This window comes from Canis aureus, chromosome 25 (assembly GCF_053574225.1).
Source record: "Canis aureus isolate CA01 chromosome 25, VMU_Caureus_v.1.0, whole genome shotgun sequence".
In the NCBI taxonomy this organism is placed as follows: Eukaryota; Metazoa; Chordata; class Mammalia; order Carnivora; family Canidae; genus Canis; species Canis aureus.
Window position 1 is genome coordinate 22155548 of NC_135635.1, and position 13209 is coordinate 22168756.

The 13209-nt window shown below is 37.3% G+C and overlaps 1 protein-coding gene across 1 annotated transcript; it reads left to right on the forward strand.

Moving 5' to 3' along the window:
- Positions 1-5948: 5948 nt before the first annotated feature.
- LOC144297077 (large ribosomal subunit protein uL4) lies at positions 5949-7317 on the forward strand. Its single transcript, XM_077870679.1, has one exon. It carries the CDS (start codon positions 5976-5978, stop codon positions 7242-7244), a length of 1269 nt encoding a protein of 422 aa, XP_077726805.1. The 5' UTR covers positions 5949-5975; the 3' UTR covers positions 7245-7317.
- The last annotated feature ends 5892 nt before the right edge of the window (positions 7318-13209 follow it).

A 13209-nucleotide genomic window follows, 5' to 3' on the forward strand; every position in this document is an offset into this window, starting at 1 on the left:
TGTTAAGAAGATAGGATAGTGGCTAATTTGCTATCATGTGAAGAGATCTAAAAACTGAATCAAAGAAGAAAAAAAGCAGAGACGAGAGAGAAAAGCAAAACTAAATTAAGATGTTGTCATATGTACCTCTGGATCTATCCATGTTTGAAAAAAATGCAACTGCACCAGGCATGGAAAGGATAGGTCTAATATCATAATTCTAAGCAACATATGCTTTTGGTTAGCAAAATATGACTATGATAGAGCTCCAGATTCAGAGTACAAAGGAGAAAATTGGTATGTAACCAGTTGAGACCCTACCTTTGACCCTCTTCTTCCCATGGATTTTCTAGCATTTCAGATTTTTTATATCCTGTTATCTCTAAAATACTTCTGGTTATTCTTTGCTTATTTTCCTCTTTGTTAGGAAGGAGATATAGAGGACTAAAGTTGTGCCTCGGTTCTAAAGCTTACCTATTCCTATTAAGAAGTACTGTTTTATTTATTTATTTTTTTACTGTGCCTTCTTACCTGAAAATCAAGAAATCTGAGTTCCAGATCTAATTATGCCTCTGATCAGCCCTGTGACCTTGAGTAGCTCCTCACTTCCCTCCAACTTATTGCAACGTTCTTATTTGACAAGAGAAGGCACCAGAGCTGATCTCTAGGGCGGAAAGAGAAAAAAAAAATCTGTGCTTCCATCTCTTCTACCCCTTACCTTAGCCTAGCCCATGAATCACTGACTCCATGCAGCCTTAGATTCTCATGAGAAAGAAATCCTATTTGCTTTATCTGCTTTGAGGTTTCTTGAAGCCCTGAATTCTGTGATATTTCCAAAGAAGAATTTGATGAAATTTAATATTTTATTATCTCTACCTTTATCTCCTACAAATTAACTTCTTTTATAGATAACTACCAGCAATCAGGAAATAAATTTGATCTTAGAATTTTAAAGTTTTGTTTAAAAGCTTAATATCAGAGTATAGGCTGTATAAATGAACTCTGACGGAGTCTACCATTAAGTATACTAAAATAAATTGTGCCGTTATAGTGAATAGTTTGCCAAAAATTCTTTTAAGAGGCTTAAGATTTGGAACACGAGCTAGAGTGACTGCATCAACCTTTCACAGTCATCCAGGCTTAACACGTGCACTCATCTATGGCTCCTCTTAACAAAAAATTAGTGAATTTGGCTACATTTGTGCCTTCATGAACATTCTCATTGCCACTAGGCTTGTTCAGCCCTTTATTATTTTGTGCCCAGGGCATTGCAATATGGTTATAATTTGTCTCTCAGGCTAACTCTTCTTTCTGTTGCTTCATCATGGACACATGCTCATATTGGCCTTTGTTAAGACAATAGATTATCATAGCATCTCCCTGCTTAAAACCCAAACTCCGTGTCTCAGCTCCACAAACCATGATTTGGTCCATATTACATTTTTCCACTTCTCTACATGAGCTTTCTATTTAGCTCAATAAATTACGTAGTCAACTAGTATTTTCAGAGGCTAACAAGATCTATGCTATGACTGAATATACAACTATGACTAAGGCATCGCCTCTATCATACCAGAGCTAATATTCTATTGGGGCAGCCAGACAAGTAAATGGGAGATAAAATACACTAGAGTGAACTCTACCATTGGAGAGAACATGAAGAATTAGGGAGCCCCTAGAGCTCCAACGAGGCTTGCTTGAGAAGATGGAATCTCACTTGAGTTGTATAAGACAAGTAGAATACTCTTCTCATTGGTCTTACATATGAGAAACACTCTTCAAGGCCCAGCTCAAACCTCAGACTACAAAGTGTTTCTTTACCACCTGGTAAGTACCATGGGTCTCCTCTTACCACTCTGAGCTTCTATAGCATTCACTCACTTATTCATTCAAACAGCGAATATTTATTGTGTCCTACTATGTACCAGAAGCTGTCTAGGCCCTGAGATACAACAGCAAACAGTTAAGTCCTTGCTCTTGGGAACCTACATTGAAGTGAAGTGAAGCAGACAACACCAAACAGAGAAATAAAATATACCAGATGTGATAACTGTGAAGAAAAATAAAATAGGGTAAGAAACAGATAATAGGGGCTCTTATTTTGGATAGGATGAAGTCCCTCCTGCTAACGTGACATTTGAGCACAGAGATGCATAAAATGTGGAGCACTGAGGGAAGAAATTTGTGGGCTAAGGGAACATCAAGCACAAAGGCCATGCAACCAGGAGTGGGTTTGGAGTTGTAGAAACACCACTGACTTGATATTGCTCATTTGACTTCTCATTAGATATCGCCTTAATTCATCATTGCCCTTTCACATGAGTCTGAGCTATTCCTCTCAAACATGTTTTCAGTTTATGGAGGCTAAGAACTATAACCTCCCCTTCTTTATAATGTTCCTGCTCTTCTCTGTACTCCCAAATCCCCTACATCAGTCCAGTGTCTTCATGAGGCATCAAGAAATGTTCACTGACTAAATGTGGGCTAGAACTTATTCATGTTCTTGATATATTATATTTGTTATGGGCACTTGTACTTTCCTTACCTGGCTGATATTAAAAGAGAATACCCCATAACCACTTAAAGAAAGGGGTGGATGGTGAGGAGGAGGGTACAGAAACAGAAAATATCCTGAGTACCAGTTTCAGGAGCCTTTGAATATTCTTCAAGGGCTGAGAATATGCAGGGGACGATCCCAATCTTTTGGTATCGGTTCAGACCCGATCTGTGACCCAGTATGTGGTCTATTCTGGAGGAAGTTCCATGTGCACTTGAGAAGAATGTGTATTCAGTTGAGTTTGGATGTAAAGTTCTGTAGATAACTGTGAAATCCATCCGGTCCAGTGTATCATTTAAAGCTCTCGTTTCTTTGGAGATGTTGTGCTTAGAAGACCTATTGAGTATAGAAAGAGCTACATTGAAGTCACCAAGTATAAGTGTATTATTATCTAAGTATTTATTCACTTTGGTTATTAATTGATTTATATATTTGGCAGCTCCCACATTCAGGGCATATATATTGAGGATTGTTAAGTCCTCTTGTTGGATAGATCCTTTAAGTATGATATAGTGTCCCTCTTCATCTATCACTATAGTCTTTGGGGTGAATTTTAGTTTATCTGATATAAGGATGGCTACCCCTGCTTTCTTTTGAGGACCATTTGAATGGTAAATGGTTCTCCAACCTTTTATTCTCAGGCTGTAGGTGTCCTGTCTAAAATGAGTCTCTTGTAGACAGCAAATCGATGGGTCCTGCTTTTTTATCCAGTCTGAAACCCTGCGCCTTTTGATGGGGTCATTAAGCCCGTTCACGTTCAGAGTTACTATTGAAAGGTATGAGTTTAGTGTCATCATGATATCTAAATCACAGCAAGAAGTTTGGAAGGACCTCAAACACGTGGAGGTTAAGGACCATCCTGCTAAAAGATGAAAGGGTCAACCAGGAAATTAAGGAAGAATTAAAAAGATTCATGGAAACTAATGAGAATGAAGATACAACCGTTCAAAATCTTTGGGATGCAGCATAAGCAGTCCTAAGGGGGAAATACATCGCAATACAAGCATCCAATCAAAAACTGGAAAGAACTCAAATGCAAAAGCTAACCTTACACATAAAGGAGCTAGAGAAAAAACAGCAAATAGATCCTACACCCATCAGAAGAAGAGAGTTAATAAAGATTCGAGCAGAACTCAACGAAATTGAGACCAGAAGAACTGTGGAACAGATCAACAGAACCAGGAGTTGGTTCTTTGAAAGAATTAATAAGATAGATAAACCATTAGCCAGCCTTATTAAAAAGAAGAGAGAGAAGACTCAAATCAATAAAATCATGAATGAGAAAGGAGAGATCACTACCAACACCAAGGAAATAAAAACGATTTTAAAAACATATTATGAACAGCTATACACCAATAAATTAGGCAATCTAGAAGAAATGGACGCATTCCTGGAAAGCCACAAACTACCAAAACTGGAACAGGAAGAAATAGAAAACCTGAACAGGCCAATAACCAGGGAGGAAATTGAAGCAGTCATCAAAAACCTCCCACGACACAAAAGTCCAGGGCCAGATGGCTTCCCAGGGGAATTCTATCAAAAGTTTAAAGAAGAAACCATACCTATTCTACTAAAGCTGTTTGGAAAGATAGAAAGAGATGGAGTACTTCCAAATTCGTTCTATGAGGCCAGCATCACCTTAATTCCAAAAACAGACAAAGACCCCACCAAAAGGAGAATTACAGACCAATATCCCTGATGAACATGGATGCAAAAATTCTCAACAAGATACTAGCCAATAGGATCCAACAGTACATTAAGAAAATTATTCACCATGACCAGGTGGGATTTATCCCCGGGACACAAGGCTGGTTCAACACCCGTAAAACAATCAATATGATTCATCATATCAGCAAGAGAAAAATCAAGTACCATATGATCCTCTCATTAGATCCAGAGAAAGCATTTGACAAAATACAGCATCCATTCCTGATCAAAACTCTTCAGAGTGTAGGGATAAAGGGAACATTCCTCAACATCTTAAAGCCATCTACAAAAAGCCCACAGCAAATATCATTCTCAATGGGGAAGCATTGGGAGCCTTTCCCCTAAGATGAGGAACAAGACAGGGATGTCCACTCTCACCACTGCTATTCAACATAGTACTGGAAGTCCTAGCCTCAGCAATCAGACAACAAAAAGACATTAAAGGCATTCAAATTGGCAAAGAAGAAGTCAAACTCTCCCTCTTCATCGATGACATGATACTCTACATAGAAAACCCAAAAGCCTCCACCCCAAGATTGCTAGAACTCATACAGCAATTTGGCAGCATGGCAGGATACAAAATCAATGCCCAGAAATCAATGGCATTTCTATACACTAACAATGAGACTGAAGAAAGAGAAATTAAGGAGTCAATCCCATTTATAATTGCACCCAAAAGCATAAGATACCTAGGAATAAACCTAACCAAAGAAGTAAAGGATCCATACCCTAAAAACTATAGAACACTTCTGAAAGAAATTGAGGAAGACACAAAGAGATGGAAAAATATCCCATGCTCATGGATTGGCAGAATTAATATTGTGAAAATGTCAATGTTACCCAGGGCAATTTACACGTTTAATGCAATCCCTATCAAAATACCATGGACTTTCTTCAGAGAGTTAGAACAAATTATTTTAAGATTTGTGTGGAATCAGAAAAGACCCCGAATAGCCAGGGGAATTTTAAAAATGAAAACCATAGCTGGGGGCATCACAATGCCAGATTTCAGGTTGTACTACAAAGCTGTGGTCATCAAGACAGTGTAGTACTGGCACAAAAACAGACACATAGATCAATGGAACAGAATAGAGAACCCAGTAGTGGACCCTGAACTTTATGGTCAACTAATATTCGATAAAGGGGGAAAGACTATCCATTGGAAGAAAGACAGTCTCTTCAATAAATGGTGCTGGGAAAATTGGACATCCACATGCAGAAGAATGAAACTAGACCACTCTCTTTCACCATACACAAAGATAAACTCAAAATGGATGAAAGATCTAAATGTGAGACAAGATTCCATCAAAATCCTAGAGAAGAACACAGGCAACACCTTTTTTGAACTCGGCCACAGTAACTTCTTGCAAGATACATCCACGAAGGCAAAAGAAACCAAAGCAAAAATGAACTATTGGGACTTCATCAAGATAAGAAGCTTTTGCACAGCAAAGGATACAGTCAACAAAACTAAAAGACAACCTACAGAATGGGAGAGGATATTTGCAAATGACCTACCAGATAAAGGGCTAGTTTCCAAGATCTATAAAGAACTTATTAAACTCAACAGCAAAGAAACAAACAATCCAATCATGAAATGGGCAAAAGACATGAAGAGAAATCTCACAGAGGAAGACATAGACATGGCCAACATGCACATGAGAAAATGCTCTGCATCACTTGCCATCAGGGAAATACAAATCAAAACCAAAATGACTCTCCTCTCCCCGCGATGGCGTGTGCTCGTCCGTTGATATCTGTGTACTCCGAAAAGGGGGAATCATCCGGCAAAAATGTTACCTTGCCTGCTGTGTTTAAGGCTCCCATTCGACCCGATATCGTGAACTTTGTTCACACCAACTTGCGCAAAAACAACAGACAGCCATATGCTGTCAGTGAATTAGCAGGTCATCAAACCAGTGCTGAGTCTTGGGGTACTGGCAGAGCCGTGGCTCGAATTCCCCGAGTTCGAGGCGGTGGGACTCACCGTTCTGGCCAGGGTGCTTTTGGAAATATGTGTCGTGGAGGCCGCATGTTTGCACCAACCAAAACCTGGCGCCGTTGGCACCGCAGAGTGAACACAACACAAAAGCGATACGCCATCTGCTCTGCCCTGGCTGCCTCAGCCTTACCAGCACTGGTCATGTCTAAAGGTCATCGTATTGAGGAAGTTCCTGAACTTCCTTTGGTGGTTGAAGATAAAGTTGAAGGCTACAAGAAGACCAAGGAGGCGGTTTTGCTTCTTAAGAAACTTAAAGCCTGGAATGATATCAAGAAGGTCTATGCCTCTCAGCGAATGAGAGCTGGCAAAGGCAAAATGAGAAACCGTCGTCGTATCCAGCGCAGGGGACCCTGCATCATCTACAATGAAGACAACGGTATCATCAAGGCCTTCAGAAACATCCCTGGAATTACTTTACTCAATGTAAGCAAGCTGAACATTCTGAAACTTGCTCCTGGTGGGCATGTGGGACGTTTCTGCATTTGGACTGAAAGTGCTTTCCGCAAGTTAGACGATCTGTATGGCACTTGGCGTAAGGCTGCCTCCCTCAAGAGTAACTACAACCTTCCCATGCATAAGATGCTTAATACAGACCTCAGCAGAATCTTGAAAAGCCCAGAGATCCAAAGAGCCCTCCGAGCACCACGCAAGAAGATTCATCGTAGAGTCCTGAAGAAGAATCCACTGAAGAACCTAAGAATCATGTTGAAGCTAAACCCGTATGCAAAGACCATGCGCCGGAACACCATTCTTCGCCAGGCCAAGAATCACAAACTCCGGATGGATAAGGCGGCAGCAGCCTTAGAAGCCAAATCGGAGGAGAAGGGGGTTCCAGGCAAGAAGCCCACGGTAGGGAAGAAAGGAAAGAAAACTGTTGGTGTGAAAAAGCCGAAGAAACCTGTGGTAGGAAAAAAGGCTGCAGCTACCAAGAAACCAGCAGCTGACAAGAAACCTGCAGAAAAGAAACCTACCACGGAAGAGAAGAAGCCCGCTGCCTAAAAACTTATATTTGTTTATTCCATAAAACTCAAATCATTTTGGACAGCTAATTTTAAATAAAGACCTGATCAAAGACAGTGAGAAACATAAAAAAAAAAAACAAAAAAAAAAAAACCACAATGAGATACCACCTCACACCAGTGACAATGGGGCAAATTAACAAGGCAGGAAACCACAAATGTTGGAGAGGATGCGGAGAAAAGGGAACCCTCTTACACTGTTGGTGGGAATGTGAACTGGTGCAGCCAGTCTGGAAAACTGTGTGGAGGTTCCTCAAAGAGTTAAAAATAGACCTGCCCTACGACCCAGCAATTGCACTGTTTGGGATTTACCCCAAAGATACAGATGCAATGAAACGCCGGGACACCTGCACCCCGATGTTTCTAGCAGCAATGGCCACAATAGCCAAACTGTGGAAGGAGCCTCGGTGTCCATCAAAAGATGAATGGATAAAGAAGATGTGGTTTATGTATACAATGGAATATTCCTCAGCCATTAGAAACGACAAATACCCACCATTTGCTTCAACGTGGATGGAACTGGAGGGTATTATGCTGAGTGAAGTAAGTCAATCGGAGAAGGACAAACATTATATGTTCTCGTTCATTTGGGGAATATAAATAATAGTGAAAGGGAATATAAGGGAAGGGAGAAGAAATGTGTGGGAAATATCAGAAAGGGAGACAGAACATAAAGACTCCTAACTCTGGGAAACGAACTAGGGGTGGTGGAATTGGGAGGAGGTCAGGGGGTGGGGGTGAATGGGTGATAGGCACTGAGGGGGGCACTTGACGGTATGAGCACTGGGTGTTATTCTGTATGTTGGTAAATTGAACACCAATAAAAAATAAATTTATTATAAAAAAATATTCTTCAAGGGCAAGAACTAGAACATATGTGGCAAGAAACACTTGTGTTTCTGCAGATTTTAATGGAGTAGGGGTGGACTGGGAACTGGAATCAAACAGACAACTCCAAAAAACTGTTTTAGTGAATTGTGGTGGGTGAGTTGATTAAGTATTGATCAGTGACCCAGCTCAGGTCTGAAACAGCCTCAGATCCACCTTCTGAATAAGCCATAAAGCAAAGAACTGTCCACTGATTTAACTGGTAATCTCATTGGGGAAGCTGTGAAGTCCTTGGGAACAGGAAGTTAAGAAAGTTTGAAAATGCACTTAAATATTTGTCTTTTTAAAAATCACTGTTCCAAACATAACTAAGGCAAACAAGATTAATTAAGGAACAGATGGTCTTGAAAACTCTGGATTCATTCTTATTTGAGAGTCAGGAAGTACCTGCTCTAAATTTCATTAGGTATTTTAGGATACATATATTTAGCATGTAAATTCTTCAGGTGCTGGGTTTGAATAAATCTCATGTTTTGGAATAATAGTGCAGTCTCTGGACCCCTGAGGATCCTGTGACACCAAAACTAGTTTCTAAATGATGGTAAGATATTATTTTCTATTTACTATATCCTGGTTGTAGGGAAATGTGCTGGTGTCTTTGCAGGAATCAAGTAGATAGAATCAGACATTGTGTTCTTTATTGCCATGTATTCACTGTTAAAAGAAAGATGTCTTACTTTAAAATGTCCTTGACAAAGCAGTGAAAATTTATGAAATTTCAGCCTACATGTCTTTTAAATATTCTGTACACATTAAGTACTTCTTTTGCATACCAAAGTACAAAGTTGCCTATAGGAAAAACCATTGTTTGAGTTGCAGGCTAAATAACACTTTTACTTAAAAGAATGTCTATAAACTATCATTCTATAAAAAATGAATGAAATGAGTATGTCATTTTAAGAAAAATAATTGTTATCAAGTGCCAATAATAACATTTAAACTTTCAAATGAAAATTGAAATTTTGGAAAAATGTGTATCTACCACCATGAACTTAGAGCTTCCCCAAATTCAAAAGACACTTTTGGGATGAGATTTGTAGTTATTACATGGATATTAACAAAGGTAGTATTTTGATATTGCTTAATGAAATGTGTCAACATTTGGAAGATCTGCATAATTCAGTGAACCAGTAATTTTCAAATGATCAATGCATGCTGTTACAAAGCATGCATTAGTAAAAGACCCATTCAAAGTATAACATACACCAGTGAATTTTAATGTAACACAATACAAAAAGTGAATTAATATGGTTTCTGATTCCACATTGCAACAACCATTAATAACTTGTCAAGTTTTGGTACCATATCAAAAAGTAAGATCCACAATTATCTGAAAGGCCTTTGAAATATTCTTTCTTTTACTAATTACACATCTGTGTGAGGCCGGATCTTCTTTATATACTTCAACCAAAGCAACACATGCCAAAAATAGAATGCAGAAGCAGATATGTAGATCCAACTATCTTTAGTTAATCCAAATATAAAAAATATTTGCAAAAATGTGTAAAAATGATCCTTCTTGCTAGATTTTCCTGTCTTGGAAAATATAATCATTTTTCATTAAAAATAAGTTACTTATATTAACATGTAATGAGGTTGTCCTGTTATTTTTAAATTAATAAGTAATTAAACCTTCTTAGTCTTAATTTCTAATATGATAAGTATCAACAGACAAATTGATATAGACATATGTCTCTAGGCTATAAACTCTTTAGAGTCCTTAATAATTTACATGGTGTAAAATATCTTGGGGCCAAAATGTGGGAGAACTGCTACTAACAATGATTAATAATTATTATATAATAAAATAATCTAATGAGTATCAGCAACACAGAAAACATTCTCACTTTCTTTTGTTGGCATGAATGCATACATAGATAAGAGGACTCTATACACGCATGGATAAATAGATAAATGCTTTCTCCTCGCCTCAGACCTTGGGGCAAAGAGTTGAGTTAATCACAAACCTCAGTCTGTGATTAATGATTCCTGTAAAACTCTGCTCCTGTTTTATTTAAACTCTTCTAATGTGTTTGCTATGTATCCATTTTTGGTTTTGTATATGTATTTGTAAAACATATATTATGGTTTTATGTTGCTTATATTTTTATAGATTTACATAAGTTGTACTGTGAAATATATAGATACTTATATCTATATAATTTTCTTTCTAATCTTCATCTTAGTATTATATTTTAAAGATCTAGCCTTGCTATCATATACTAATGAGAAAAGCCAGACAAAACATCTGACTTTTGTATATTTTTCTCATCAGATGCAGCTAGAGATTTTATGGCGGCATTTGAATATTTTACCCTTTACATGAGAAACATGAAAAATCACCTCTGAGCTATAAAATTCATACAACCAAATACAGAATGATTTTACCATTTGTTCTCAAAACCCATGCCACTGAACAGCTTTTGTTGATAGTCTATGTGGGCCATATGCTCGTTCACACCATCAAGGTTCCTTATAGACATGAGACGGACTGCAGAACTTCAACATTTTGTCTTCCCAGCTATATGATCTTAGGCAAGTTACTTAACCTCTCCTTCCATCTCATCTGTAAAATGGGGTTAATGATAGTACCTTGTTTTATGGTGTTGATGGATAGGTTAAATGAATTCATATTTGAGAAGTGTTGAGAATGGTACCTGGAACATAGGAAACATTATATGTATATTTGTGAAATGAAATGAAATGAATGAGGGCATCTAACTTGTTTCCACAAATAGTGATTTGCTTTTCTCATTAGAGCATTTCTCCCCTTTATCTTTCTGGGGAAAATGTGTTGGGAACAAAACATATCTAAAGGATTATAGATAAAGAAGCTCTTACTCTGTTATTTTATAGGCATTCAGTTTTCATACCTTGTAAACAAATTTTGAAAACTCCAAGAATGACATCATATCCTTTAAAAACTTTATATAAAAGTTCTAAGGAATGATTAGATTCTCAGAATAAGAATCAGGAGCAAAGATTCATTGATCAAAAAGATTCATGTGTGTTTAGAATAAGAAAATGAAAGGACTGTACTTATCACATAAAATATAGTAAGTTGCCAAGCTTTTTAGGGATCACAAAGTTATTCTCTTTCCCCCCTCAAGACTTCTATGACTTCGCTGTTCTCTCCTGGCCATAGAAAACAGAATTCCCAGTGCCAGGAGCTCTGAAGTCAGAGCAACTACAACAGCCTTCAGGTGCTTTCTATGACCAAGTAATTCCTGGCATGAGGCATTACATTTCTCATTGCTTTTATCCTTATCACTGATGACGATATCATTTTGGAAGCATGAACTAAATATCATAAAAAGATGAGCATTTTTAATGGGATCTGAAGAAATCTTTCAAGTGAAAGGCCAGCAATGGGATGAATTTCTTAATTTGAAAAGCAGGCTTAATTTAATTGTTTCAAACTGTTTTCCATTATAGGCCATTGCTAACTTTTTTTTTCCAAGAGTGCTTGCAATCACTTACTTCTCAGATCGGGGGCCTTGGAATAAAGCCAGATTAACTCTGAGCTGTGAATTTTACAAATGCTCTTGTTTAACCTATAATCGATTTAAATAGAGCCATTCTACAAAATGCAAACATGGTAATTGGTGCAATTTTATTTTTTTGCATGAAACAGCATACAAGAATATGCTGGCTTTGACTTTCTGGATCTTTGCACAGCCAGAAGTCTGGCAGAATAATCACTGAAGTTCAAATTAGAGCCCCAGATGGAAACACAAACAGGGGCCACCACTGTGCCTTTTTCATGCTTGGAAGCTCAGTGCTGGACAGAAATGTGTTTCTAGTTAAAATGTAATCATTTCCAATTCCTTCTGATCACTGGATCATATTGGAAAGAAACAGCCTGAGGACTACAATTGCTTTTAATTACCACTGAATGTTGATTTAAATTTTTCATTTCCTTTCCATACATTTGTATCTTTATAGAACAAACAAGCATAAAATAAAGATATGGCCTCTTTATATTTTAAGTGTATTTTGAGAAAGATCTTTATTTAACATTACTCTCTTTGAATTGGAATTTCTTTGTCAGGATTGGATTTTCCCAACTTTCCTTACCATGGATTGCCAAAAGAGCCAAGTCAGTTTAATATTCTTGAATGGTCAGGTTTAAAATTAGGTGATTTTTTGTTTTTGTTTTTTTTAATTCAGTAAAACTCAAGAGAGTTCATATGCTTCTCTGATTAAAGAATTTAAAACTGTAAGATACTTTGGACAAGGTTTTTTTCCAACCCCACCGTGCTTCTACTTTTCCACACCATCTTAAAAATGAATGTATATCAAAGATTATTGAGAGAGACAAGGTAAAAAAAACAAAAATCAAATGAATCAAAAAGCCAAAAATATCCTCCCTCACAATAAATCTTTATGGAATATTCAATATGTCAAATTTTACATTAGTTTTGATTGTAATTTATTACTGAAATGCTATGAATAACAACTATTCTTATTTTTATCTAGGACCTAAGACATATATTCTAAAACCCACCTAAAAATTTTGGGTGAATAGTGGCATCCAAATTCTGCTCAAAATAGGAATGACTGGCAATAGGATGTTGCATGGCCTCATGTGATTTTTTTCTGCCGTGTTTCAATTCTGAAGAACCTACATGGTAAAGTAAATGTACTTTTTGAAGCCTTTCTGGTTATTTCAAGGTTTCTATCACAGATTGAGGAAAAATGTCTTAGGAAGTTGATTCTACTATAGAAATAAATGATCTCTAAACTGAATCTCATATTTGGGTTCCCGTGGAGACATTCGAAATAAAGAGAGGAAATTTATATGTGTATCTGGTAAGATTTCATAAAGCAGTATGTTTAAGCAATCCACAAAATGTTATTAATAGCAAAAGTTGTGGAATTGGAGATACCTAGGTGGTTCAAATTATCTTACTAATTCTGTGACCTTGGGCAAATAACTCAACCTCTCTATGTTTAAATTTTCTTGCCTGATAAGTGGCCAATTATAGCCCCTCCCACAAGAGTTCTGAAGAAAATTAAATCAGATAAAATGAGTGTTTGGCACCAATAACAGAAAC

Coding starts and splice junctions, on each gene's coding strand:
- LOC144297077 (XM_077870679.1), top strand. CDS start 5,976: ATGGCGTGTGCTCGTCCGTTGATATCTGTGTACTCCGAAAAGGGGGAA.